At 36.8% G+C, this 24,590-nt stretch overlaps 1 protein-coding gene across 2 annotated transcripts; it reads right to left on the bottom strand.

Annotated features, from left to right (window-relative positions):
* Positions 1-4,548, bottom strand: LOC109216379. Of its 2 annotated transcripts, none has more exons than XM_019380527.1 (6): positions 4,357-4,548; positions 4,166-4,269; positions 1,569-3,866; positions 1,206-1,493; positions 1,008-1,108; positions 1-916 (listed from the first exon to the last, which is right to left on the bottom strand). In XM_019380527.1, exon 3 carries the CDS (start codon positions 3,188-3,190, stop codon positions 1,820-1,822), a length of 1,371 nt encoding a protein of 456 aa, XP_019236072.1. In that variant the 5' UTR covers positions 3,191-3,866; positions 4,166-4,269; positions 4,357-4,548; the 3' UTR covers positions 1-916; positions 1,008-1,108; positions 1,206-1,493; positions 1,569-1,819. The 2 variants fall into 2 exon arrangements, with proteins under 2 accessions (XP_019236072.1, XP_019236073.1); XM_019380528.1 differs by having other exon boundaries at positions 1,569-1,746.
* Positions 4,549-24,590: the final 20,042 nt, after the last annotated feature.

Raw genomic sequence — 24,590 nt, 5'->3', positions numbered from 1 at the left:
GCTCAAAAGTTAGATTCTTGTCATATTGAAAAATAATTTCTACTATCCAAAAGCATGAAATAATATCTAATTACCAAGTCAAACAATAAGACATGTAAGCATAAGGGATTTAAACGACTGAATGACATAGTAAGAAATATCAATTTGTTCTCTATTGAATAACCATCTTTACTAAAATAGTAATAATACTAAATAATATTAAGAACTAAGATATATCGTAATCTTCATCAAATGCTTCAGTACTTTCCATAGTTTGTGGGTCAATTTCTGTTCCCGGCACTCCTTCCCTAACCCATTCAATGTCTTCTTCACTTTCAAATGTAGTATCATCTAGTTGTTGCTCAGGCCACAATTCCATATGGCCATCCATATGCCCAGTTGCTTGTGTGTTTTCACCTAAATCGTAAAAACCTCGTGGCTTAAGTTTGACAACAATTTGCCACTCATCTGCCATTGAATGATGGACATAAAACACCTGTTGAGCTTGAGAAGCAAAGATAAAAGGTTCACTTGATAACTAATGCATTGTGTAGAGTAGATGATTAAAATTCACAAGAGTGAATCCATAATCATCTTTCTCGATAAGCCCCTTATTATTGTCCACCCATTGACAGCCAAACAATACAAATTTGAACTTCTTGGAATAATATAACTCAATTATGCTTGTCAGGACCCAATAAAAAGAGATTTCTGCCAATATGGGATTTTTATCTCTTGCGCTTGCATAACTTTGAGTTGTAGCCTTTACCATAATTCCACTATTTTGAGTTTTACGCCGGGCATCACGAGACTTTGTTAAGTATCTAATCTCATTACTTATATATTCAGTCATCCTTTTTGCTTGCTTTGATGGACCAATAGCTAAATATTGAATTTTTTCAGATATTTGCTCACTGGCCATATGTATCTTCTCAACCTGCCAATTAAAAGTAAAGATATGATTGAAAATAGATATAATTACAACTCTAATAATATATTTGGAAAAAAAATAGCCGGTTCATAATTACGTGTTTTGCTAAACCATATGTGAAATTTTTCATTGTGAATCCGATCCACTTGATGTCTGGATAGACGAGGATTGGCCTTCTTGATTTCTTTTATATGCTCACTGCCATAAGTAAAACACGTAGAACTTAATAAATAAACTACAAATATTATTACTTATTAAATTAATTACAAAATATAAATAATTATTTAATACTTACTCGCGATATGGAGTTGTGGAGGCAGAATTAAATTAAACATATCTGCGTGCTTGGGCGTGTGTAATGTCATCAAGCCTAAACCCTATCTCTTTACTTGATCGGCGACCCTCTTGGTTAGCTGCTTCATTAGACGAAGCATAATTTCTTAAAGGCCTACTCAACTTTGTCTCCACATCATGTAGATATCTTGAGCAGAACGTCATGCACTCTTCTATCCAATATCCCTCTGCAATTGAACCTTCTGGACAACTTGTACTCCTTACATAGTTTTTAAGAGTAAGCAAGTACCTACAATAGAAAATTTTCATAATAGTTAATTAAAATTCTTTACAAGTACTATGAAATAGAGCAAAAAAATAGTACCTTTCAAATGACCACATTGAACGATATTGTGAGGGTCCACCAATCGTTGCTTCTTCAGCTAAATGGACGACTAGATGTTCCATGATATCAAAAAAGGATGAAGGAAATATTCTCTCCAAATGACAAAGGGTTATTGCAACTCGATCTTGGAGCTTTTCTAACTCACCTGTGCTCATAACTGTTGAACAAATGCCCCTAAAAAAGTTACTTAATTCGATCAATGGCTTCAGGACATTCATCGGAAGGAGATCTCACAAGGCAAAAGGAAGGAGTTGTTGCATTAAAATATGGCAGTTATGACTCTTCAACCCATGCATAGTGCGTTGCTTAATATTAACACAATGTGAGATATTTGAAGCATATCCATCTGGTACATTCACATCTCTTAAAACTTGTAAGAGCATTTCTTTTTGCGCATTACTCAATGTGAAACATGCTGGAGGTAGATAATATTTGCCATTAGCTCTTTTCTTAGGGTGCAAAGCCTTTCGAATCCCCATCTCTTGCAAATCCAAACGAGAATTTAAATTGTCTTTTCCTTTACCATCTATATTTAGTAATGTCCAAAATATATTGTCAAATACATTCTTTTCAATATGCATTGTGTCAAGATTATGACGAATCATATTGTCTTTCCAGTAGTCTAACTCAAAAAATATGCTCTTTTTCTTCCACAAATTTTGCAATACGGCATCATCAACATGATCAAAATCATTCCATTTTCTTTTATTAGATTTGGTCGATGGACCTTTTCCGAATTTATTATTAATATCTTTCAATTGCTCAAGAACCTCAATACCTGACAACCGTTTAGATGCTACCTCCAACTCCTTAAAACCATTAAATGTAACTTTATCTTTTCGAAACTTGTGCCCATTGGGTAACCATCTCCTATGTGACATGAAGCCATATTTTCGCCCATTTCTCAATCTCAGAAATTTAGTTTTCGTCAGACAACATGGACAAGGATATCTAGTTTTCACACCATATCCTGATAAGTTATCCAGTGTTGGAAAATCACTGATTGTCCAAAGCAATGAAGCACGCATTTGAAACATATGGTTGTTTGATACATCATAAGTGTCAACACCAACCCACAATTCTTTTAACTCATCAATTAAGGGTCGAAGATAGACATCAATATCATTGCCAGGTGCACGAGGGCCATCAATAATTATTGACAATATCATATATGGTTGCTTCATGCATAACCATGGTGGCAAGTTATATGGAACCAAGACAACCGGCCATGTGCTATGTGAGATAGACATAGACTTGAAAGGATTAAAGCCATCTGAAGCCAGCCCAAATATAACATTCCTAGGATCTTGAGAAAAGCTTGGATGCAATTCATCAAAAAAATTCCAAGCAATACTATCAGCAGGGTGCCGCATTACCCCATCTCTAGTGCAACCTTCAGCGTGCCATCTCATTTGAGTAGATGTTTTAGATGACATGAATAATCGTTGAAACCTTGGTATCAACGAAAAGTATCTAAACACCTTTGCTGGAATTTTTGAGGTTTCCATACTACTACTTGATTCACCTTTAAACTGTTTGTACCTTGGAGTTTTGCAAAAATTACAATCTATTCTATCTTTTGTCTCATTCCAGTAGATCATACAATAATTTGGACATGCATGTATTTTTTTTATATTCAAGTCCTAAATCTTTAATAATTTTCTTGGCATCATTAAAGGACTTGGGTAATATTTCACCTTCAGGAAACGCATCTTTTAACAACTCTAGCAACATGGAAAATGGATTGTTACTCCACCCATTGAGACACTTTAGATGCAATAGACGAACAAGAAAAGAAAGCAGTGAATATTTGCTTCCAGGGTATAATTCACACTCAGCTTCTTTTAGTAAGTTAAAAAATGTTCAGTCTTCTTATCAAACCCCTTCCTATGATGATTTGACCCACCAAATCCATCACCACTAGTGTCCATATCAACAAAGTCACTAGTAGGAGGAACTCCAAAAGCATCATGTACCAAGGCTTGCATTTCATCACCTTTATCTGACTGATTTGTAGACACTGATGAATATGATATCTCACCATGAAAAATCCAAGTAGTGTAACTAGTTAGAAACCCATCAACCACTATGTGTTCGACAATCAGATCTTTTGACACAAATTTCATATTACGACACTTTCGACATGGACACAAGATTTCAGATGCATTAGGCCTATCCAATGACGCAAACTGAACAAACTCTTTGGCTCCGATCTCATATAAGGGATTGTTCCTATTAAATATGTTTATCCAACTCTTACCCATTAACAAATATTACCTATACATATAGCATCAAAGAATCAACTTCAGTAATTCTCCTTGTACTTAATCTAGTGTGAATATGTTATACACCATCAGTAGATACACTTAGAACTTCAGATAAGATATACGACAGTGGAAAGAGTTTTTACAGAAAGTTCAAATATACTCTGTAAATAAACTTAAAAGAGCCTAAATAACTAGGAAAAGAGAAAATCTAGTAAGCACTTCAAAACACAAAAATACTTTCTTTTAACTATTACAGTACAAAGAATTAGAATTACATAGTATTAAATTAAACAGAAGATAGATAAGAACCTGCAAAGGCTTCACCAAGAGTCTGAACCCTATATCTATGTTCTTCCAATAGCTTGCCTCTCTTTCCCCATTTTTTAAATCTCCAATTAAATTTCCAAAGCGTACTGCAAAATTAGGTTATCTGAAGAATTCTAACTAATAAAGGAAACTGTAATTTTAGAATTAGGAGGAGGGAAGCTGAAAATTCTTACCGCCAAAATCTCCCATACTCTCCATACATAGCTTCTTTCGGAACCACGATTTGTAAAGGAGGAATATATTGCGGAGATAGAAATCAAATTTGACTAAAATTAGAATGGATTTGGTAAAATATTGAGCCAATTTGAAAACCCCCATCTTAGGTCTTGAGGTTTGGCCGTTTGGGGGTCTAAGCTATTCGCTGACTTTTGGTCTCCTTTTACAGATTCTTTTAATTTTGTTTACTTTATTTTTAAATTCAACTTTTAACAAGTACTAATAATATTATTGACTAAATGTAATATTTTAATTTTTTAATTTACAGAATATTATAATAATGAGAACAATAGAAAGTACATTAAAATAAAATTTTAAAAAGATAAAAAAAACTTGTAGAAAATAAAATATCTAACATGTTTTTGCAAGTATAATTATTTATGAGATACAAATCAAATAAAATGGCTTAACTTTTAAATAAATAATAAAAATTTTAAAAATATTATCAACTATACATAATTACCTTCCTAAAAGTAATAATAATTAATAAATTATGTTATAGTAATTTAAAATTTTACTCCTTCATAAATAAATAAATAATTACTTACAAATTATAAAATAATAAAGTCTAATATTTAAAGAGACACAAAACTAAGAAATGGAGACACAAAACTAATATTACGACATTTTATATCAACTGTTATTGTTTTTGTGACATTTGATACAAAACGTCATTGTTTTTATGACATTTTGTATCAAATGTCATTATTATTACAACACTTTGATTGAAATGTCGTTATTTTTACTACATTTTGTTACAAATGTCGTTATTTTTACAACATTTTGTAAAAAAATGTCATTATTTTTACAACATTTTGTCATAAATGTCGAGAAATTCATTTTTTTCCGACATTTATTTTAAATGTCACTAAATAAATGTCGTCGTATCATTACTTTCTTGTAGTGCTATCTTTTGCGATACTTATAGACTCAAGAATATAGTGTTTGTACTAAGGACTAGAAAGGTGTAGAAACAGATGTGAAGTTGCGTAATCTACTTTGCCCTTCTACTTTTTCTTTTATATGCTTGATGAATCTTCCGATTCCTTATTTTCTGGGATCACATAGCAACAATGATTGGAGGTTTTTCCTTGTGAGGCATAGATATCTAAGAGTGAGACCCAAGGGTATCCTCATGAATCTTGATGAGAAGTGTGGCTAGATTCATTCTTAACTTGAAGAATTGGTTCCTCCAATTATCCTTGATTAGAGGTTCCGCAGATTGTCCTTTGATTTGCTCTCTATCCTTGATTAGCTCTCTTTCCTTTCTTGCGTGCTTGAGGATCTTTAACAGGTCTAATTAATTGACTTTCCTTCCTTGTTCTTTGATTGATTGATTCTCTTTCCAATATTTGATGTAAAGTTCGAAATACATAGCCGCTGGCTTCCTCTGATTTCCTCATAGGATTTTCTTTCCTTTCATTCATCAATGTCGTAGCTAATCTGCACAAAATGAGATATTATTAGTCACAACTTTTTTGATTATTAATCATTATTAAAATTCTAAACTTAATAATATCCCCCTTTTTTTATGATGACAATAATCCAAAAAGAGTTCGACTAATTTAGGATATACTTCCCTTTACGAGTGTACTTCTTCTCCCCCTGGCTTTGAGCTATAATATTCCTTATTTGTTGCTCCCTCTGTCTTTGTACTCATTTCCTTCTCCCCCTTTGACATCAATCAAAAGAGAAGAATAGAACAATAGCTAATAATAGTACTAGTTAAGCATGCAAAAAACATATACATCTAGCAGTTATGTCGGGCATAGTCGACTGACATGTCTTTCCAGACACAACCAAAAGAAAAGTTTTAACATCCTACACACAAAACAAAAGGGAAAAGATTGTTTAAACAACCCAGTAATCACTTAATTCCTTCCAAGGAAATACTTCAAGGTGTTGATCACTTTGGTGCATAAACTATCATATTAGGCATCAATCTCCTTGGTGACTTTGGTCAGCTTCTCAGTTACATCCTGCATAACCCTGATTCCTTGCCTCTTTGTGGCTTGGAGAGTGATCCTTATCCTAGCCACAACTGCTCCGATTTCCTTAGTTACTTCCTTGATCTTGTCCACCTATTCCTATATAGAGGTTAGCAATTCCTTGATATTTGCAATGTTTTGCTGGATTAGTAGAAACTGATCTAAGGAAGAGGATTTGCTTGCTTCAGATTTAATTCCCCTAGTGCCCTGTTGAGGAGTGGATTCCGGTGCCTTATCTTTCTTGAACCGGGTTCCCTCAACCAAGGCATATCCCATCATGGCAAATGCAGTCTCGTCATATGTGCTGGAGATGGTTTTAGGGGCACAGAGAGACGGATCCACTTTCATAACTTGCAAGATGTGAGAGATTAGTAAACCATAAGGCAAATTGTTAGTAGAAGATGAGACATCCCTGATGCTTTCAAGCATGTAGTGACGCACCCAAGCAGACCAATTAATAGCCTTCCCGTTCACAAGATAATACATGACAAACACATCCTGGAGAGACAGGGTGCTAAGTGAAATAGTATGGGGTAGCAAAGTGGTAGAAATAATGTGGGCTAGTACACGATGCTCAAATTTTAATTTGCACCAATGTCAGGGGTTTTTAAGACAACACACTTTTTGCTTCCTCAAACGACACTTCAAAATTATCAGGCCAAGAATGTTGCACAAATAAACTATACTCAACAAACTTTGTTGCAAAGATTTTCTCAAGCTAATAAGTATCAAGAATAATTCGAGTTCCCAAAACCATGGATTCTAAATCATCTTAATCATTCACAAACGGATTTGCATAAAACATACGCACAGACTCTTCATAGATAGTGTCACCAACAGTAGCAAATAGATAGACAAGTTTTTGAGTTTCAAACACAGAGATAATAACATAGTGAGAGTTTTTCATAAATTTCAAACTTACAGTGTGACCATAAGCAATCGTTCCCTTTGAAAGAGCCAAACCTTGCCTTCTATTTCGGACCATAGAAATTCATCTTGTCTTTAGGCCCAAACTCTATGCTTTCTGTTTTCTCTCTCTTCTGAGACAATTGTTTAGGGATGGACTCCATTGGGCATTTTCTAGCCCTCTTTTGAGCAACGAAAATATCTTCTTGAGAATCACTAGACTCATCCTCGGGCAGTGGATAATCTGTGCTTTCTGAGGAATCATCTACATGATCATTAGTTTGATGGTTTTTCTTGAAGTTATGGCTTCTTCTAAGCATGGAGTAGGATAGAGAGGGTTTTGTTTGGCCATGAGTAAGTGAGAGCAGAGAGAGAGAAAGAATGGCTTTCTTTGAGAAAACGGAGATATGATCGAGAGAGGAGAGGTTAAAAAGGGGTGAATGGACGTTTTGCCTTCTGCAAGCTCGCCGTTAGTCCGGTCATAAATGCATGTACAGGATAATCAAGTACTTAGAGATTTTTAGGGCGTAAATCACGAAGATCAATTATGAAATATTCTCTAAACTAGATAAATTAAGAGCAATTAGACGGTAATCAAACAAATACCAATTTTGTCACGAAGGAAACAAAATCCTTTTTCAAGGAATGGTTTTGTAAAAATATATGCTAACTAATTTTAGGTATTAACAAATTCTAACATAATATTACCTTTAGCAACATGATCACGGAAAAAATGATGCTTAATCTCAATATGCTTAGTCCTAAACTGATGCACAAAATTTTTTGAAAGGCAAATAGCACTAGTGTTATCACACATAATAGGAACACAATTAAGACCTTTTATCATAGTCTAAAAGTTGATGCATAATCCATAGAACTTGTGTGCAGCACTTGCCTACAGCCAAATATTCTGCTTCAGTGGTAGATAGGGCAATACAACTTTGTTTCTTGCTGTGCTAGGATATAAGAGATTTTCCAAGTAATTGGCACGTTCCACTTGTGCTTTTCCTGTCAATTTTATCACCTACAGAGTCTGCATCTGAAAAACCTTTGAGATCAAAGACATTTAAGCTTTCGTACCATAATCCATAGTCGACTGTCCCTATCAGATATATGATAATACGTTCAACAGCAATTAAGTGGATTCCTTAGGAGCTGACTAATATCTTGCACATTTGCAGACACTGAACATAATATCAGATCGACTAGCCATAAGATTGAGTAGAGAACCAATCATACCCCGATATATTATTTCATCAACACTCTTACCATCTTTATCTTCATCCAGGGTGGTTGACGGACTCATAGGAGTCCCTATGGCCTTAGCATTGGACATGCTAAACTTTTTTATGAGCTATTTTGTGTATTTTGTTTGACTAATGAAAATTCCTTTCTGTACTTGCTTGAGTTGAAGCCCAAGGAAGAAGGTTAATTCTCCCATCATACTCATTTCAAATTCACCTTTCATGATGTTTGAAAAGTCCTTGCATAAAACAGGGTTAGTACTGCCAAAAATAGTATCATCTATATAGATTTGTACTATCAAATTACCTTCAGCCGATCGTTTGATAAAAACAGTAGTATCAATATTGCCTCTGTCAAACCCATGTTCGACTAGAAATGAACTTAACCTTTCATACCAAGATCTAGGAACTTGCTTTAGACCATAAATTGGCTTTGGATAATTTGTAGACATGATTTGCAAAGGATTCATTTACAAATCATGGAGACTGCTTAACGAATACTTCTTCAGAGATGAAACCATTTAAGAAAGCGCTCTTCACATCCATCTGAAATAGTCTAAAATATTTGAGCAGCATAGCCTAATAAGATACGAATAGATTCTAACCTAGCAACAGGAGCAAATGTCTCCTCGTAAACAATTCCTTCTTGCTGTGAATAACCTTGAGCAACCAGTCTAGCCTTATTTCGTACCACTTGTCCAGACTCATTCAATTTATTTCTGTACACCCATTTTATTCCAATAATGGATGCATTTGGAGAATTAGGAATGAGCTCCCATACTTTATTCTTCTCAAATTGGTCAAGCTCTTCCTTCATTACAGTTATCTAACTTTTGTCCCCAAGGGCCTCATCCACCATTTTGGTTCGAACGGAGATATGATGGCAATATTTGTTGTCTGCTAGAGTGATACCTTTCTGAGGTTTCCAATGATGTACTTATGTAGATATTCAAGATCACTTTTCCATTTATTTGGGACGACTGATACTGGCTCATTTTCAATAGGACTCTACCGTTCAACTGTAGGAAGTTCCTAGTTATCTACGCGACTGTCAAGATTGATCCTGCTGATCAATCTCCTCATCACAAGTATTTTCACCTATATTTATAGACTTTAGAAATATGAAATTTCCTCATCTTCAGAAAGTTTTTTATTCCTTAAGCGAAGGTTAGTGTCCACAAAAATAACATGTGTAGATTCTTCAATAGAAAGAGCACATTTATTAAAAACTCTATATTCTCTAGTAGAGGGAGAGTATCCAAGAAAAATACCTTCATCGCTTTCGGGAAAAAACTTACTAAGTTTGTCTTTTCCATTGTTGTGAATGAAACATTTGCAACCAAAATGATGGACATAACTTATGTTGGATCTTTTATCTTTCCATAGTTCATATGGAGTCTTTTTGAGAATAGGTCGAATTAAGCATTTGTTGATGATGTGACATGTTGTGCTTACAACTTCTGCCCAAAAGTGGTATGAAAGGGAGTTTTTTACAATCATAGTTCTTGCCATATCTTGCTAGCGTTCTACTACTCCATTTTGTTAAGGCGATCTTGGAGATGAAAAATTGTGGGAGATCCCCTGATCATTGAAGAAGCTTTCAAATGCTTTGCTTTCAAATTCTCCTCCATGGTCACTTCTTATGGCAGATATGTAGTAACCTTTTTTCCGTTGTACCTTCTTGTAGAAGAATTCAAAACTCCTTAATGCTTCATCTTTATGACTCAGAAAAATAACCCAGGTAAATCGAGATCATATACTATAACAAAGGCATATTTTCTACCACCTATACTAGTAGTTCTAGTTTGGCCAAAGAGGTCCATATGCAAGAGTTGAAGAGGTTTTGTAGTATAAACTATGTTTTTAACCTTAAAAAAGGACCTGGTTTGTTTTTCTAATTGACATGCATCACATATTTGATTTTTTGGAAAATCTAGTTTTGGAAGACCAATGACAAGATCATGTTTGGAAAGTTTATGAATAGTATGCATGCTAGCATAACAAAGTTTTCTATGCCAAACCCAAGGATCATCAATCATAGAGGCTAGACAAATCTGATTTTCAAGACTGTCTGTAGTACTAAGGGTGTAGACATTCCTATCTCTATTTCCAGAAGGAATAACTTTACCTGATTCATCTTCAATAAACCAACCATGCTTTTTAAAATGAACCTCATAGTCATTGTCACATAGTTGACTGATACTGAGTAGGTTGTAGCCAAGTTCATCTACCAGGTATACTTCGTCTACATCACACGATTAGCTGATAGGGACTCCTCCAACTCCAATTATATTTCCTTTTGATTTGTCTCCAAAGGTGATTGATCCACCATCTAGTTTGGTAACAGATTTGAAAATTTTGTTTGTAGCCTGTCATATGTCTAGAACACGCGCTATCAAGATACCATTTCCCTTTTCGATTCTTCTTGCAGTGTTCCTGCAAAAACAAATTACTTATTTTTAGGTACCCAAGCCTGCTTGGGTCCTGTATAGTTAGTGCTATGAATATTAGCTTAACTAGAGAACTTAGGTCGCCAGACCCATCTTTTGTTGTTCTTAAACCTGCAATGGTTAGATGTATGACCAGGTTTTCCACAATAAAAACTGGAGGGGTTATTGGAATTTTCAGAGACTTTTTCTCCTCTAATTCTAAATCTGCAATGGTTAGAGGTGTGACCATTTTGCCACAATGAGTGCATGCAGAGCGATTTCTGGTTCAAAGTGTAAAATTACGCGGAGAGTGATATGATCTGACTAAGCTATGACTGGTGGATTTTCGCAATCCATTTAGTTGAAGTTGAAGTTCATTGACTTCATCTTGAAGCATATCTTTCTCAATTTCACAAACTTCTAATTTCAGAGCCTAGTCTTTCTTTTCTCTTTGAATTTTTCGAAGTTCATTTAGAACTTTCTCAATGTCTGCAAGATCAATATCAATAATTTCTTGAAGTTCATGACAGCTAAGATATGTAGGATGACGTACCTCACTTGTTCCTTTGTCTGCCATGCGATCAAGCTCACCTAAGTCTTCATCACTATCTTCTTTGATGGCCATGAAGCACATGTTGGAAATATCCTCATGATCAGATTACTCTTCATCACTCCAAGCTCCAAATGATTTCTTCTTTTGGAAATTTCTGCTTAGTTTCTTTTTCAGCTCAGGGCATTCGGCTAGAATGTGCCCATGTTTTCCACACTCATGGAATCTTCCGTCATTTTGTCATTCTCATTATTCATCTTCCCTTTTCTGAAATTTGATTTACCTCTTCTGCTATTTATATTTTTCCTCATCATGCTTGTTACAACTTAGAGAGCATACATATATTCTCATCTTGTTCTCCTCCCCCTCCTACTTCTTCTTTATTTTCTGACTCAGCTACTGTTGCTTTGAATACAACTGTCTTTTTTTTCTCTTACTAGACTTGCCTGTCCAAATGTGTTTTCTCAAACATATTTAGATCACCTCTGAGTTCATCGTAGGATATATTGTCAAGACCCTGAGATTCCAGAGCAATAACTTTGGGTTTCCAAATTGTGGGGAGGCTTCTTAGAATTTTTCTGATTTATTCTCCACATCTGATTGGTTACCAAAGGATTTTTAGTCTCCAAGGATTTTACTGAACCTAGAGAACATTTCCTCCACTGGTTCTCCATCCTTCATTTGATATAATTCATAATCTCGAACTAGGAGATTAATCCTTGTCTCTTTCACCTTATTGTGCCTTCATATGTGACTTATAACTTATCCCACATTTCCTTTACAGTTTCACAGCTAAATATCTTTTTATATTCTTCTCCACTTATAGCATTGTACATAAGACTTTTTGCCTTGGCGTTCACTTGGATAACAACTGCTTGTTCTTTTGTGTATTGATCTAAATCAAGTAGATCAGATGATACTATGATTTCACCGTCTTTATCACTCTTTGGCGGAGTTCGGAAGATTTCCCTTTTTGATCTCATGCCAAACCTTAATGTCATATGACATCGTGTAAGTCTCCATACGCACTTTCTATTGTGAGAAGTGATGGCCATTGAAGTAAGGAGGTCGTACTTGAGAAGTTCCTTCTTGAAATAGTGCTCCAACGATTGTGTTTGATGCCATGTTCTTTTCCTCACTTGCTGTTAAGAAATATTCATAAGTCCTCGCTCTGATACCTATTAAAAGTAGAAGAAGGGGGGAGGAGTGAATTGTTGTCGATTTCAAAACTTAGTTGACTATGAGAGAACTTAGTCGACTAGACTTCACACAGGAATTAATCATATCAGAAATAAATTGCAGAAACAGAAAAGTAAAGGAGACGCAACAATTTTTATACTGGTTCAGTACCGGTGTGGTACCTACGTCCAATTCTCTTGGGTCACAAGAATTCTCTTAGATCTTCAGTAAGTTTTACAATAGTGATGGTTTTAGTACGTTCACCATCAACGATATACATCAACAATGTTTCTTTCTACTGTTGACACAACTCTTGTTTTATTTTCTAACTCTTCCTATTTTTTGCGATACTTGTAGACTCACGAATACATTATTTATACTAAGAACTAGAAAGGTGTGGAAACAGATGTGAAGTTGGGTAATCTAATTTGCCCTTCTACTTCTTCTTTTATATGCTCGATGAGTCTTCTGATTCCTTATTTTCTGGGATCACATAGCAGCAATAATTGGAGATTTTTCCTTGTGAGACATAGATATCTAAGAGTGAGACCCAAGGGTAGCCTCATGAATCTTATGAGAAGTGTGGTTAGATTCATTCTTAACTTGAAGAATTGGTCCTTCAATTATCCTTGATTAGAGCTTCCGCAGATTGTCCTTTTTTTTGTTGTCTATCCTTGATCAGCTCGCTTTCCTTTCTTGCGTGCTTGAGGATCTTTAGCGGGTCTGATTGATTGACTTTCTTCCTTGTTCTTCGATTGATTGATTCTCTTTCCATTTGATGCAAAGTTTAAAATACATAGCCGATGGCTTCCTCTGATTTCCCCGTAGGATTTTCTTTCCTTTCATTCATCAATGCCATTGCTAAACTGCACAAAATGAGATGTCATTAATCAGGGCTCTTTTGATTATTGATCATTATATTCTAAACTTAACAGATAGAAGCCCAGACAAAGGTTAGGTAAATCCAATAATTTTTGCTCAAACAATTTATTTATGTTAAGAAATCAATAAATATGTTCACATAACCAAGTTTTTGAAACTTGAAATCGTCGTTCTAAAATTTAAAATCTATACAATTGAAATATCGGCTCCAATGGAGGCTTTGCTTGTTAATGGAAAACACAAGTTTGAACGAGGATTATAGAGGAGAGGTGTAGCAATATTTGTAATTGCTACAGTATTACTGAAATTTTCACCAGCGTAAAGCTAACAAGCAATCTTTATAGCTAACAACAATCTTTATTTAGGATGATGATATCTTCTGTACCATGAATGGAGTCTTTTCCAGCATGATTAGACTGACTCTATACTTAATGGTCAGTACTTAACGGTCCAATAAATCTCAATGGTGCCATGGATAAAAGCCACCTGGCTGCTTAGAGTATTAATGGTATGGATGCATTTGAACATTTCACAATTTTTTTAGAAACAAAAATTAATAGATTTATACCTTAACATTCTTTCTATAAAAAAAAAATATGTGCATTAATTTTCAGCGAACCTAAAAAGACTAAAAAACCAAGAATGTTGAGAAAGAAAAAAAAAATCGGTAACACAACTATTACAAGAAAAATATACATACTCCGCTTTTTTGATTTTAAAAATTGTTCCAATCATATGTTATTTTATTTCTCTTGTCTTTGAAACAAATGAGTAAAATGACGCACTAACTTTACAGTACCCAATCTACTATTTATTTATTTTTGTTGTGAAAGAACCCAAAGGATGTATTAGCTAAAAAAATATTGTCACAAAATTCAAATGCATCCAAACCATTAATTTTTTTCTTTGACTTTTGCGACCAATTCACTTAATTTCGGTCGATTTTCTTTCCGTCCAATTTCGATCAGTATTCGTGGACGAATATTGCCAGTTTTCTAGTAGTGTAAGCAGCCAGATGGCTTTTATCCACGATATCATTGAGATTTAATGGACCATTAAGTACTGGACTGGATCCTTTCCCATTACAGCTTGTTTGGATGATCGTTACCTATTGTATTGTATCGTATTGTCACTTTAAATACGATGTTTGTTTTGGTTATTACTTAAATTTTATTATATCGTATCGTTAAATCCGTCGTTACGTAATGACGAGATGTGCCCCTTTATGTAACGACCGATTTGGTGTGATTGCGTCGTTATCTTATCTTTTTCTCTCATCTCACCCTTCACTTTCATTAAATAATTTTATTTTATCATTTACCCTACCTTTTTATATAATAAATTTACCCCGTATCATAATTTTTCTTTATAATATTGCAAATTTATTCTTTATATTGTTGTGCATGATATCATGAAACAACGGCAAACGATACAATCTATCCAAACATTGTATTCATCAAACGATACAGTACAATACAATATAATACAATACTACACGAGACATTATGAAACGATGTGTGACAACCATCCAAACAAGCTATTAGTAGCAGTGTAAATAACTAGGAAAATGCATCATATATAATCATTAGCAATGATTTAAAACTGAAACAACAATATATATTCACTCAGTTGATTACTATACTAAAAATGCATTTCACTTTTACTTGTCCACTATACTAAATCAAGAGAAAGACAACCTTCTATTTCCTGCTTTATCCTTATCATTAACTATTTATTCCCCAAATCATTTCCCAAGACTTTTGAAAGTGTTGTCATTATTATGGGTAGAATTGTAAAATACATATTCATATTTTTTAAAGGGAGTGCAAAATCAAAAGTGGACAAGTAAAAATAACGGAGGAAGTATGATGCATCGCATGGCGAGGAAAGCAATGAATAAAAAAAAAGACAAATGGTAAACCTAGGAAGGCGATAATTTGATGAGTTTTAATTCAAATTACTGATCCCTTAAATTTGGAAATAAGTTTATTTTTATCCACATATAATACAATTTTAAGCCTATATAATTATTCAAGGTTTGCCAAAAGTTGCATTCTGATAACGAACAAAGATATTTGTCATTAAAGGTCAAGGAAATTGGCCAATTATGATTCCCAATTATGATTCTTTAAGTTAGGTCACTTCATTTTCGTCTTTCTAGCTCATCATCAAATATATATTGTTCCTCAATTTCAAAATGGAACTCTTTTGGTCCAACGTCCTAATAAAATCCAAACAAATACTTATTAAAAATCTATAGAGTTGGTCATGCACAACCTCAATTCGAAAATTAGGGAAGTGATCTTGAACCCATGGTTCTTCCCGAGCCATTTCACATTGCAAATAAGTAATAATATTCTTATTATTTAATTTATTCTATTTCATTTTCTATAACTCGTCAAGCAAAGATGCTCTTTTTGTTTAACGTGGTCAAGTGAGTCACATTCGACCAATTTCATAAATTCTTTCGTAAAACCCATGTAATGGTCGTGAGATTGGACCAAAAGTATCATGATTTTCTAAACTTAAAAAGACTATTAACCCGTATGGCTAAGCTTCTAAAATCAGATTATTTTGAAAAGTATTTTTTTTCAAAAGTATTATTTAAAAAAATATTTTTGGTGAGAAGCAATTTATGTTTGGTTAATTAGTTTGAAAGCACTTTTGAACAGTAGTTAATGTTTGGCCAAGCTTTTAAAAATTACTTTCAAGTGCATTTTTTCTCAAAAGTGATTTTCGAAAAAGTGTTTTTGGGAAGAAACTAATTTTTTTCTACTTCTCAAAAACTGTTTTTACTTATATTAAAAAGTACTTTTTTTCCTTCTTAAAAATGGGTCAAACACCTTAATTTTAGAAAAAAAAATATTTTTTTTAAGAGAAAAAGCTTTACGAAATGCTATATATCTATAAGTATATAACATATAAGAAGCAGGAAAAAGGACCAATCCCCAAGCATAATGTACCCTAAGTGACCAATATTCCGTTACTAGTACTCTGTTTGAGTTCTGTTGCCAAGGCCAAACGTGCCCAATTTTTATAAACTTGAAGAATGATGGAGTATTTGTTTATATAGGCTAATATTACAAGGACGAAATAGAATTATCTCCAAATTAAATCGTGGAAACAATTTTGATTTAAAAACTCTTGATTGTGCCTCGACAACAATCAATCAACTCGCTACTACTTACTAGTACTCGCCACATTTAAAGGTCCACATTAAGATTTGAGCATTTGAAGTAAAAAAAAAAAAACTTTTTGAACAACTTAAATTTTCATGAACTTTACTAATATCATGATTTTATTTGGCCCTGAAGGAAAATAACGGGAAAAATATAAGGAAAATTGGTGAGAGGTGAGGGACGATCAAGGAAAAGATTTGCTGTGTACTTTTATTTTTGGACCACAAATGGCCGTATTGGCTTAAATTTTTGGATTCTCCAGCAGTTAGGGACTGAGTGTAAAGAGAAAAAACAACTTAGATCAGATTCAGATGGAAACTTGACAATTCCTTCATCGTACTGAATTACTTAATTTAACTTTCTCAGTCCAATAAATAGCTGCAAATGTAAGAAGATGAAGACACTGCGATCTAGTGTCAGATTCATTTTGCTTTCTCGTTTAAATTAATTTTTTTTTTTTTTACGTATTCTAATTAGAGGATTAACAAAGAAGAATAAAAGGAGTAGGTTCTTGTGTCATGAGTAAACCCTAACTCTGTTGTACTTTACAAAAAAATGTTTACTCCTCACAATGATTATACAAAATCAAACATTTAACTTAAGTATTGAAAATTAAAGTGATAATAAAATTTTATTTTATTTTATTTTATGACAGCGGTGTCCAAGTTAACTTGTGTGCACATTAACTATTCCACATGGTACCTATTATCTCCCACAAGTATATGTACTGTCGTACTGGGTGTTAGACCCTGACAAAGTTCCTCGGCATATGTGGGTTGTGAAAAGGCTTTCATGATGGCCTTGGCACACAACTTGAAAATTGGGGCTACATCATGACGGGCAGCTCGGCATGACGGACTATGCGAGGTTGACAAACGCGCCTTGACGGAGGCAAGGCATATTTCACATGGACGTGCGGGTTAGCAAAACAATGGTAAGGCAAAGCCATGTCAAGGCAGGGGCCAAGATATGGCAAGGCAAGACAAGCTATGACATCGGCATTAGCAGATTTGATCAAGTTGGGGTCAACTTGACATGAGCAAGCAGCTGTAGCAGTGGTCGTGTGCGGCTAAGTCATGGGGGAAAAGCTGTGGCAATGACATTGGGGTAGAGCAGTGTCAAAGGGAAAGGTTCGACGCAATGCCAGCCTTGGGCGCGTAACAACTGACCAAAACAAGCACATGTAGTGTATAAGCAGCGGTTACAAAGTGTGTTGGGCACACGGCATTGCAGTTAAGTGGTTACAACTGCTACATCCAAGCATGACTGATCATGGTGCTAAGTAGATGCACGTTTTTATGCATGTATCTCATGTTTTTCCATCAGTTGGAGCTTGTCAACTGATTATTTTAGATGCTGCCAAGTGTAATTGGGCAGCTTGCACTATAAAAACGTGCGTAGGGCTGTTCCAAAGGGCAGAACTTAGTCTTGTGGCAAAATTGTTAGCCAAAAACGTCTAAGTGTATTCTTAATACCAGCTTGGAAGAAATTCTTGTAAATTTCGTGTGTGCTTTTACTTTACTTTGCTGCCTAAATTATTCTAAGTCCCAAACGTTCCTAAAATATTCTAAGTATTGGAAGGCTAAAGTCAAGGCTGGGCTTTACTGCCGCACAATGGTGAACCTCGGGCAGATTTTGGACTGACATAAATCACCCATGTGACAACTGGTATCAGAGCATGGTTTGATCGAGGCAAAGACACAACGTTCAGTGGTTGAATTTTGTGAAAGATGGCTGGTGGCAACGCAGAACTGAGGGAGAATGTTATTGTGTTGGAGGCACCCATCAGAACTGTTGATGGTGAATAGTTTTTGACTATATTGACTCGTGATGAATAGACTGAGCCAAGAGTGCACAGATCTGAAAGCGGAAAATATGTTGCTGCATTGTGCTACTAGCAATGATGATGCACAACGTGGGGCTGATTGTACCAAGGTCCAAATACCTAAGCCTAAAGAGTTTAATGGCGCAAGGAGTGCCAAGAAACTCAAAAATTTCTTATGGGATATGGAGCAGGACTGTAATGACCCAACTGGTTGTTGTGAGTGTTATAGCCACATTCCCCTATTTATTTCTTCTTCTGTGCTAATTTGTTGTTATGTGACTTGTCGGAGATGTTTCAGAATGTATTGGAATACTTAGTCCCAAGGTTGGAAGCCTAAGTTGAAAGAGTTGACCGAAAATTGACTTATGTTTAATTGACTTTGGAAAGGAGTTTTGATGGATCCAATAGCTCCGTATAGTGATTTTGGACTTTTAAAGTATTTTCGGATATAGAATTGGAGGTCCGTAGATGAATTTGGCTTGAATCGACGAAAGCTGGAAAACATTGAAGTTTGGAGAGTTGAGAAATTTGGCCGAGAGGTGACTTTGTGGTTACCGGGCTTGAATTTTTGTTCCGAAAGTTGGAATAGGTCAGTTGTGTCATTTATGACTTGTGTGCAAAATTTGGGGTCAATCGGAGTTTGTTTGATAGGTATCGGCATCGAGTGTAGAAGTTGAAAATTTATTAGTTTCAATAGGCTTGAATTGGGGTGCGATTCATATGTTGTTTGATGTTATTTGAGGCTTCAACTAAGTTTGTATCATGTTTTAGGAGGTGTTGGTATGTTTGGATGGGGACACCCCTCGGGTTTGATTCGGATTGAATTCGAGTCGAGAATTGGACTTAGGATAATGTTTGAGCTTCAGTTCTAGTGCAATCGCACATGCGAGGGATTTTTTACAGGTACAACCCCGCAGAACCGGCCCAGGGTTCGCAAATGCGTGTTTATCTAGGCTGTTGGTGGGTTATAGGTGCAAGGGGTATGTCGCATCTACGAACCCGTAGATGCATGTTTGTTTCCGCAGAAGCGGCAGGGGATCTGGTGTTGGGAGTTCGCAGAAGCGGATATAGGTGTGCACAAACGCGTCCGTGGGTGCGGGCTTTGGACCGCAGATGCAGTGGGACAGATTTTAAGTGAGTTCCGCATATGCAAAATTGGACCGCAGAGCGGTTCCGCAGAAGCGAACGATGAATCGCAGATGCGAAAAGCCTGACAATGTTATAATCTTAACGGTTTCATGATTTATTCAATTTTGGACCTTGGGAGCTAGGATTTAAGGCGATTTTGAAGGTTTTTCGCTAGATTTTGAGAAGTAAGCAACTTCTGGTTGTTTTTATTTATTTATATTGAATACCCATTGAATTTTCCCCCATAGATTTGGTATTTTTCAAGTAAAAATTGGGGATTTTTGACCCATATATTGGTGAGTAATAATTGGAGATTTAAGTGGCAATTTTGTGTCAGAATTTGGTAGTGTTGGTTTGGTTGAACTTGTGGTTGAATGGGTGTTTAGATTTTTAAACTTTTGCTGGATTTCGAGACGTGAGCCCGGGGTTGACTTTTTGGGTTTTTTTGACTTTTGTTAAAGAACCTAGCCTTATCATATGGAATTGATTCCTATAGCTTGTGTTGATTGTATTAAGTTGTTTGTGGCTAGAGTCGAGTCGTTCGGAGGCCGATTCGCGAGCCAAGGGTTTGTTGGAGTAGAGGTTTGCACGGTTTGAGGTAAGTAACACTTCTAAACTTGGTTATGAGGATATAAATCCTTGAAGATGGGCGTGTGGGTGTGCACCATAGAAATTTTGACTCAGTCAATTCCGTGGAACTGCGTAGTCATCAAATCTTGTTGTTATTCACGTATTCTCCATGTCTTAGAGGAATTTGAGCTGTGATTCATGTTAGAAATTATGCTTAGGCTATATGCTGGTACTGCTGGGACCCACAGAGTGTCGTGTTACTGTTGAATTACTTTCTAAATTTGTATTTATTTAATCAGTCACATCTATCGTTTGCATATCATATCTCAGTCTCTGTTGCCATTTATTGGTGCATAATATTATGATTGTTTGGTCTGATTGTCATGAGATTTGTGAGCACGGGAGACTGGAGAGATTGATCACTGAGTGAGGCCGAGGGCCTGATCGTGACTGATATTTATGGGATCGGGTTGTGCGCTGCAACAGGCTATATCCATGATTGGCTTATATTAGCGCTTGGTAAGATCCGCCCCTTTCGGAGTCTGGCTTACAAGTAGTAAGTGCAGGTACCTACTGAGTGCCGAGCGATTGGGAGGACTGAATGATTGAGCGTGCTGAGTGAGATTAAATGCTCCGAGAGTATGCATATGACTTTATCACTGCGTTGCATTACTATTGGCATGCATAATTGACATATAGATATGGAGCTGTATCATTCCTTATATCAGTCACACTTGGTTTATTTAATCCTTGTTGAATTTGACCTGTTGAACTTGAAAGCATGTTTACATTTCTGTACTATTTAAATCTGTTTTGGGCTGTACATGTCTGAGCTCGTCACTGCTTTCGGCCCAATGTTAGTCCTGTTACTTATTGAGTATATTGGGTCAGTTGTACTGCACTTCGTGTGAAGATCCAGGTAGTTCCGGGTACGGCGGTTGCTAGCTTGGAGCTTTATCCGTTGGAGACTATCGAGGTAGCTACCTTGGCGTCCGCAACCCTTGACTCTCCTTCTTTTCAGCTTATTTGTACTGTTCTACCTTCCTAGACAGTGTTTAGTAGTCAGACTATATTGTCATTTATATGCTTATGTACTTGGTGACACCCGAATTTTGGGAAATTTTGTATTGAGTTGCGGTATTTTCTTATCAGTTATTATGAGCTTTTTATTATCAAGCTTAGTGCTTTATGTTTTAAGCTTAAAAGATGTAAGGTTATTTGTGATTGTCGGCTTTCCTAGTATTGCGATTCGCGCCATCACGACATATCAAATTTTGGGTCGTGACAAGTTGGTATCAGATCCTAGGTTACATAGGTCTCACGAGTCATGAGCATGTTTAGTAGAGTCTTGCGGATCGGTACAGAGACATTTGTACTTATTTTCGAGAGGCTGCCAAACCATTAGGAAAACTTCACTTTCTTGTATTCTTGTCGTGCGAATTTGTTATTTCCAGAAACTAAACTTCTCTTATTCTATTCTCTTACAGATGGTGAGGACACGTACTATCGGATCGGGAGGACAACCATCAGTACCACCAGCTAGGGCCACGAGAGGCCGGGACCGCGGTAGAGGCCGAGATGCAGCTCGTATAACAACTAGAGTGGCACCTATAGATCCACCAGTTGCTCCAGCTCAGGAGCAGATTCTAGATGTGGTTGAGCCGGTGGGACTAGCTCAGGCACCAACTGCTCCCATTGTGATTCCAGGCCTTCAGGAGGCTCTGGCCCAGATATTGATTGTATGCACTAGCCTTGCTTAGGTTTCACCTCAAGAAACACCAACCACTTCTCAGGCCGGGGGAGGTGCTCACACTCCCACCACTCGTACCCCAGAACAGGTGGTTCAGGGACTTCAGACACCGGGGGTACTACTCGCCTAGCCGGTTACTTTACCACCCACCCAGCTAGCTTGGGGTGGGGCTCAGGAAGCTAGAGGTCTCCCTAAAGAGGGAGGCCGATCAGGTGGCAGTCATGCTAGATTCTATGCTATCCCTGCTAGGCCAGAGGCCGTTGCTCCAGACGTAGTGATCACAGGTATTGTTTCAGTATGCCACAGGGATGCTTCTACCTTATTTGACCTTGGTTCTACTTATTCATATGTATCATCCTATTTTACTCATTATTTGGATATGCCCCATGAGTTTTTAGTTTTGCATGTTCATGTATCTACGCGGTGGGCGATACTATTATTGTGGATCGTGTGTAACGGTCGTGTTTGGTGACCATTGAGGGTTGGAGACTAGAGTTCTTCTCTTATTGCTTAGTATAGTTGATTTCGACGTGATTCTGGGTATGTAGTGGTTGTCCCCATGTCATTGCTATTCTGGATTATCACGCTAAGACCGTGACACTGGCGATGCCGGGTTTGCCGAGGATCCAGTGGAGAGGTTCTCTAGATTATGTTCCCAGCAGGGTGATTTCATATCCGAAGGCCCAACGGATGGTTGGGAATGGGTATTTGTCATAAGTGGCCTTTGTGAGGGATGTTGATGGTAAAACTACTACTATTGATTCTGTTCCGGTAGTGCGAGACTTTCAGGATGTGTTTCCTGCTAACCTGTCAGCATGCCACCTAATAGAGATATTGATTTCAGTATTGACTTGGTGCCGGACACTCAGCCCATTTCTATTCCTCCATATCGTATGTCACCAGCAGAGTTGATGGAATTGAAGGAGCAACTTTAGGAGCTTCTTGATAAGGCGTTTATTAGGCCTAGTATGTCGCGTTGGGTGCCCAAGTTCTATTTGTGAAGAAGAAAGATGGTACTATGCGTTTGTGCATTGACTACATGCAGTTGAATAATTCGGGACTCGGATATTCTGAAGACGGTATTCAGGACCCGTTGTTGTCATTATGAGTTCCTTGTGATGTCTTTTGGGCTAACTAACGCCCCAGCAGCATTCATGCATATGATGAACAATGTATTTTAGCCATTTGAGGGAGGAGAAGCTTTGTGCCAAGTTCTTCAAGTGTGAGTTTTGGCTCAGTTTGGTGGTGTTCTTCGGGCAAGTGGTGTCCAGTGAGGCAATCAAGGTAGATCCGAAGAAGATCGAGGCAGTTTAGAGTTGGCTCAAACCGTCCTCAACTACTGAGATTTAGAGTTTTCTCAGCTTGGCTGGATATTATTTTTGCTTCGTGGAGGTTTCTTGTCCATTGCAGCATCTTTGACCAGGATGCCTCATAAGAGTGCTCCATTCAGGTGGTCGGATGAGTGTTAGGAGAGACTTCAGAAGCTTAAAACTGCCTTGACCACAACTCTAGTTCTAGTTTTTCCTTCAGCATTGGGTTCTTATACGGTATGTTGTGACGCTACTCGGATTGGTATTAAGGGTGTCTTGATGCAGGAGGGTAAGAGTGATTGGTTATGCTTCACGCCAGTTGAAGCCTCTTGAGAAGAACTACCCTGTTCATGATTTGGAGTTGGCAGCCATCGTTCATGCATTGAAGATTTGGAGACATTATCTCTATGGTGTATCTTTGTGAGGTATTTACGGATCACCGGAGTCTCCAACACTTGTTCAAGCAAAAGGATCTAAATTTGAGGTAGCAGAGATGGTTGGAGCTGCTAAAGGACTATGATATTACCATTTTATATCATCCCGGGAAGGCCACTGTGGTGGCCGATGCCTTGAGTAGGAAGATAGTGAGTATGGGTAGCCTTGCATTTATTCCTATTGGTGAGAGACCGCTAACATCAGATATTCAGGCCTTGGCCAATCAGTTCGTGAGGTTAGATATTTCGGAGCCTAGTCTGATCTAGCTTCTGTGGTTTCTCGGTCTTCCTTATATGATCGCATCAGAGAACGTCAGTATGATGACCCCCAAGGACATAGTTCATCATGGTGATGCCTATGAGGTTTCTATCAAATATGATAGGGTGTTGCGGATGCAGGGTCATATTTGTGTGCCCTATGTAGATGGATTGTGTGATTTGATTCTTCAGGAGGCCCACAGTTTGCAGTATTCCATTCATCCGGGTGCCACGAAAATGTATCAGGACTTGAGGCAGCACTATAGATGGAGGAGAATGAAGACAGATATAGTGGGGTTTGTAGCTTGGCAGTTAAATTGTCAGCGGGTGAATTACAAGCATCAGAGGTCGGGTTGTTTGCAGCAGAGGCTTGAGATTTCGGAGTGGAAATGGGAGCGTATCATCATGGACTTAGTAGTTGGGCTCCCACGGGCTTTGAAGAAGTTTGATGCTATTGGGTGATTGTGGACCGATTGACTAAGTCCGCATATTTTATTCAAAGTGGGACTATCTATTCTTCGGAGCGGTTAGCTGAGATCTATATCCGCGAGGTTGTTCG

This window comes from Nicotiana attenuata, unplaced genomic scaffold (assembly GCF_001879085.1).
Source record: "Nicotiana attenuata strain UT unplaced genomic scaffold, NIATTr2, whole genome shotgun sequence".
NCBI lineage: Eukaryota > Viridiplantae > Streptophyta > Magnoliopsida > Solanales > Solanaceae > Nicotiana > Nicotiana attenuata.
Note: the sequence above shows the minus strand (reverse complement) of the source record. Positions and strands in the feature narration are given on the sequence as shown.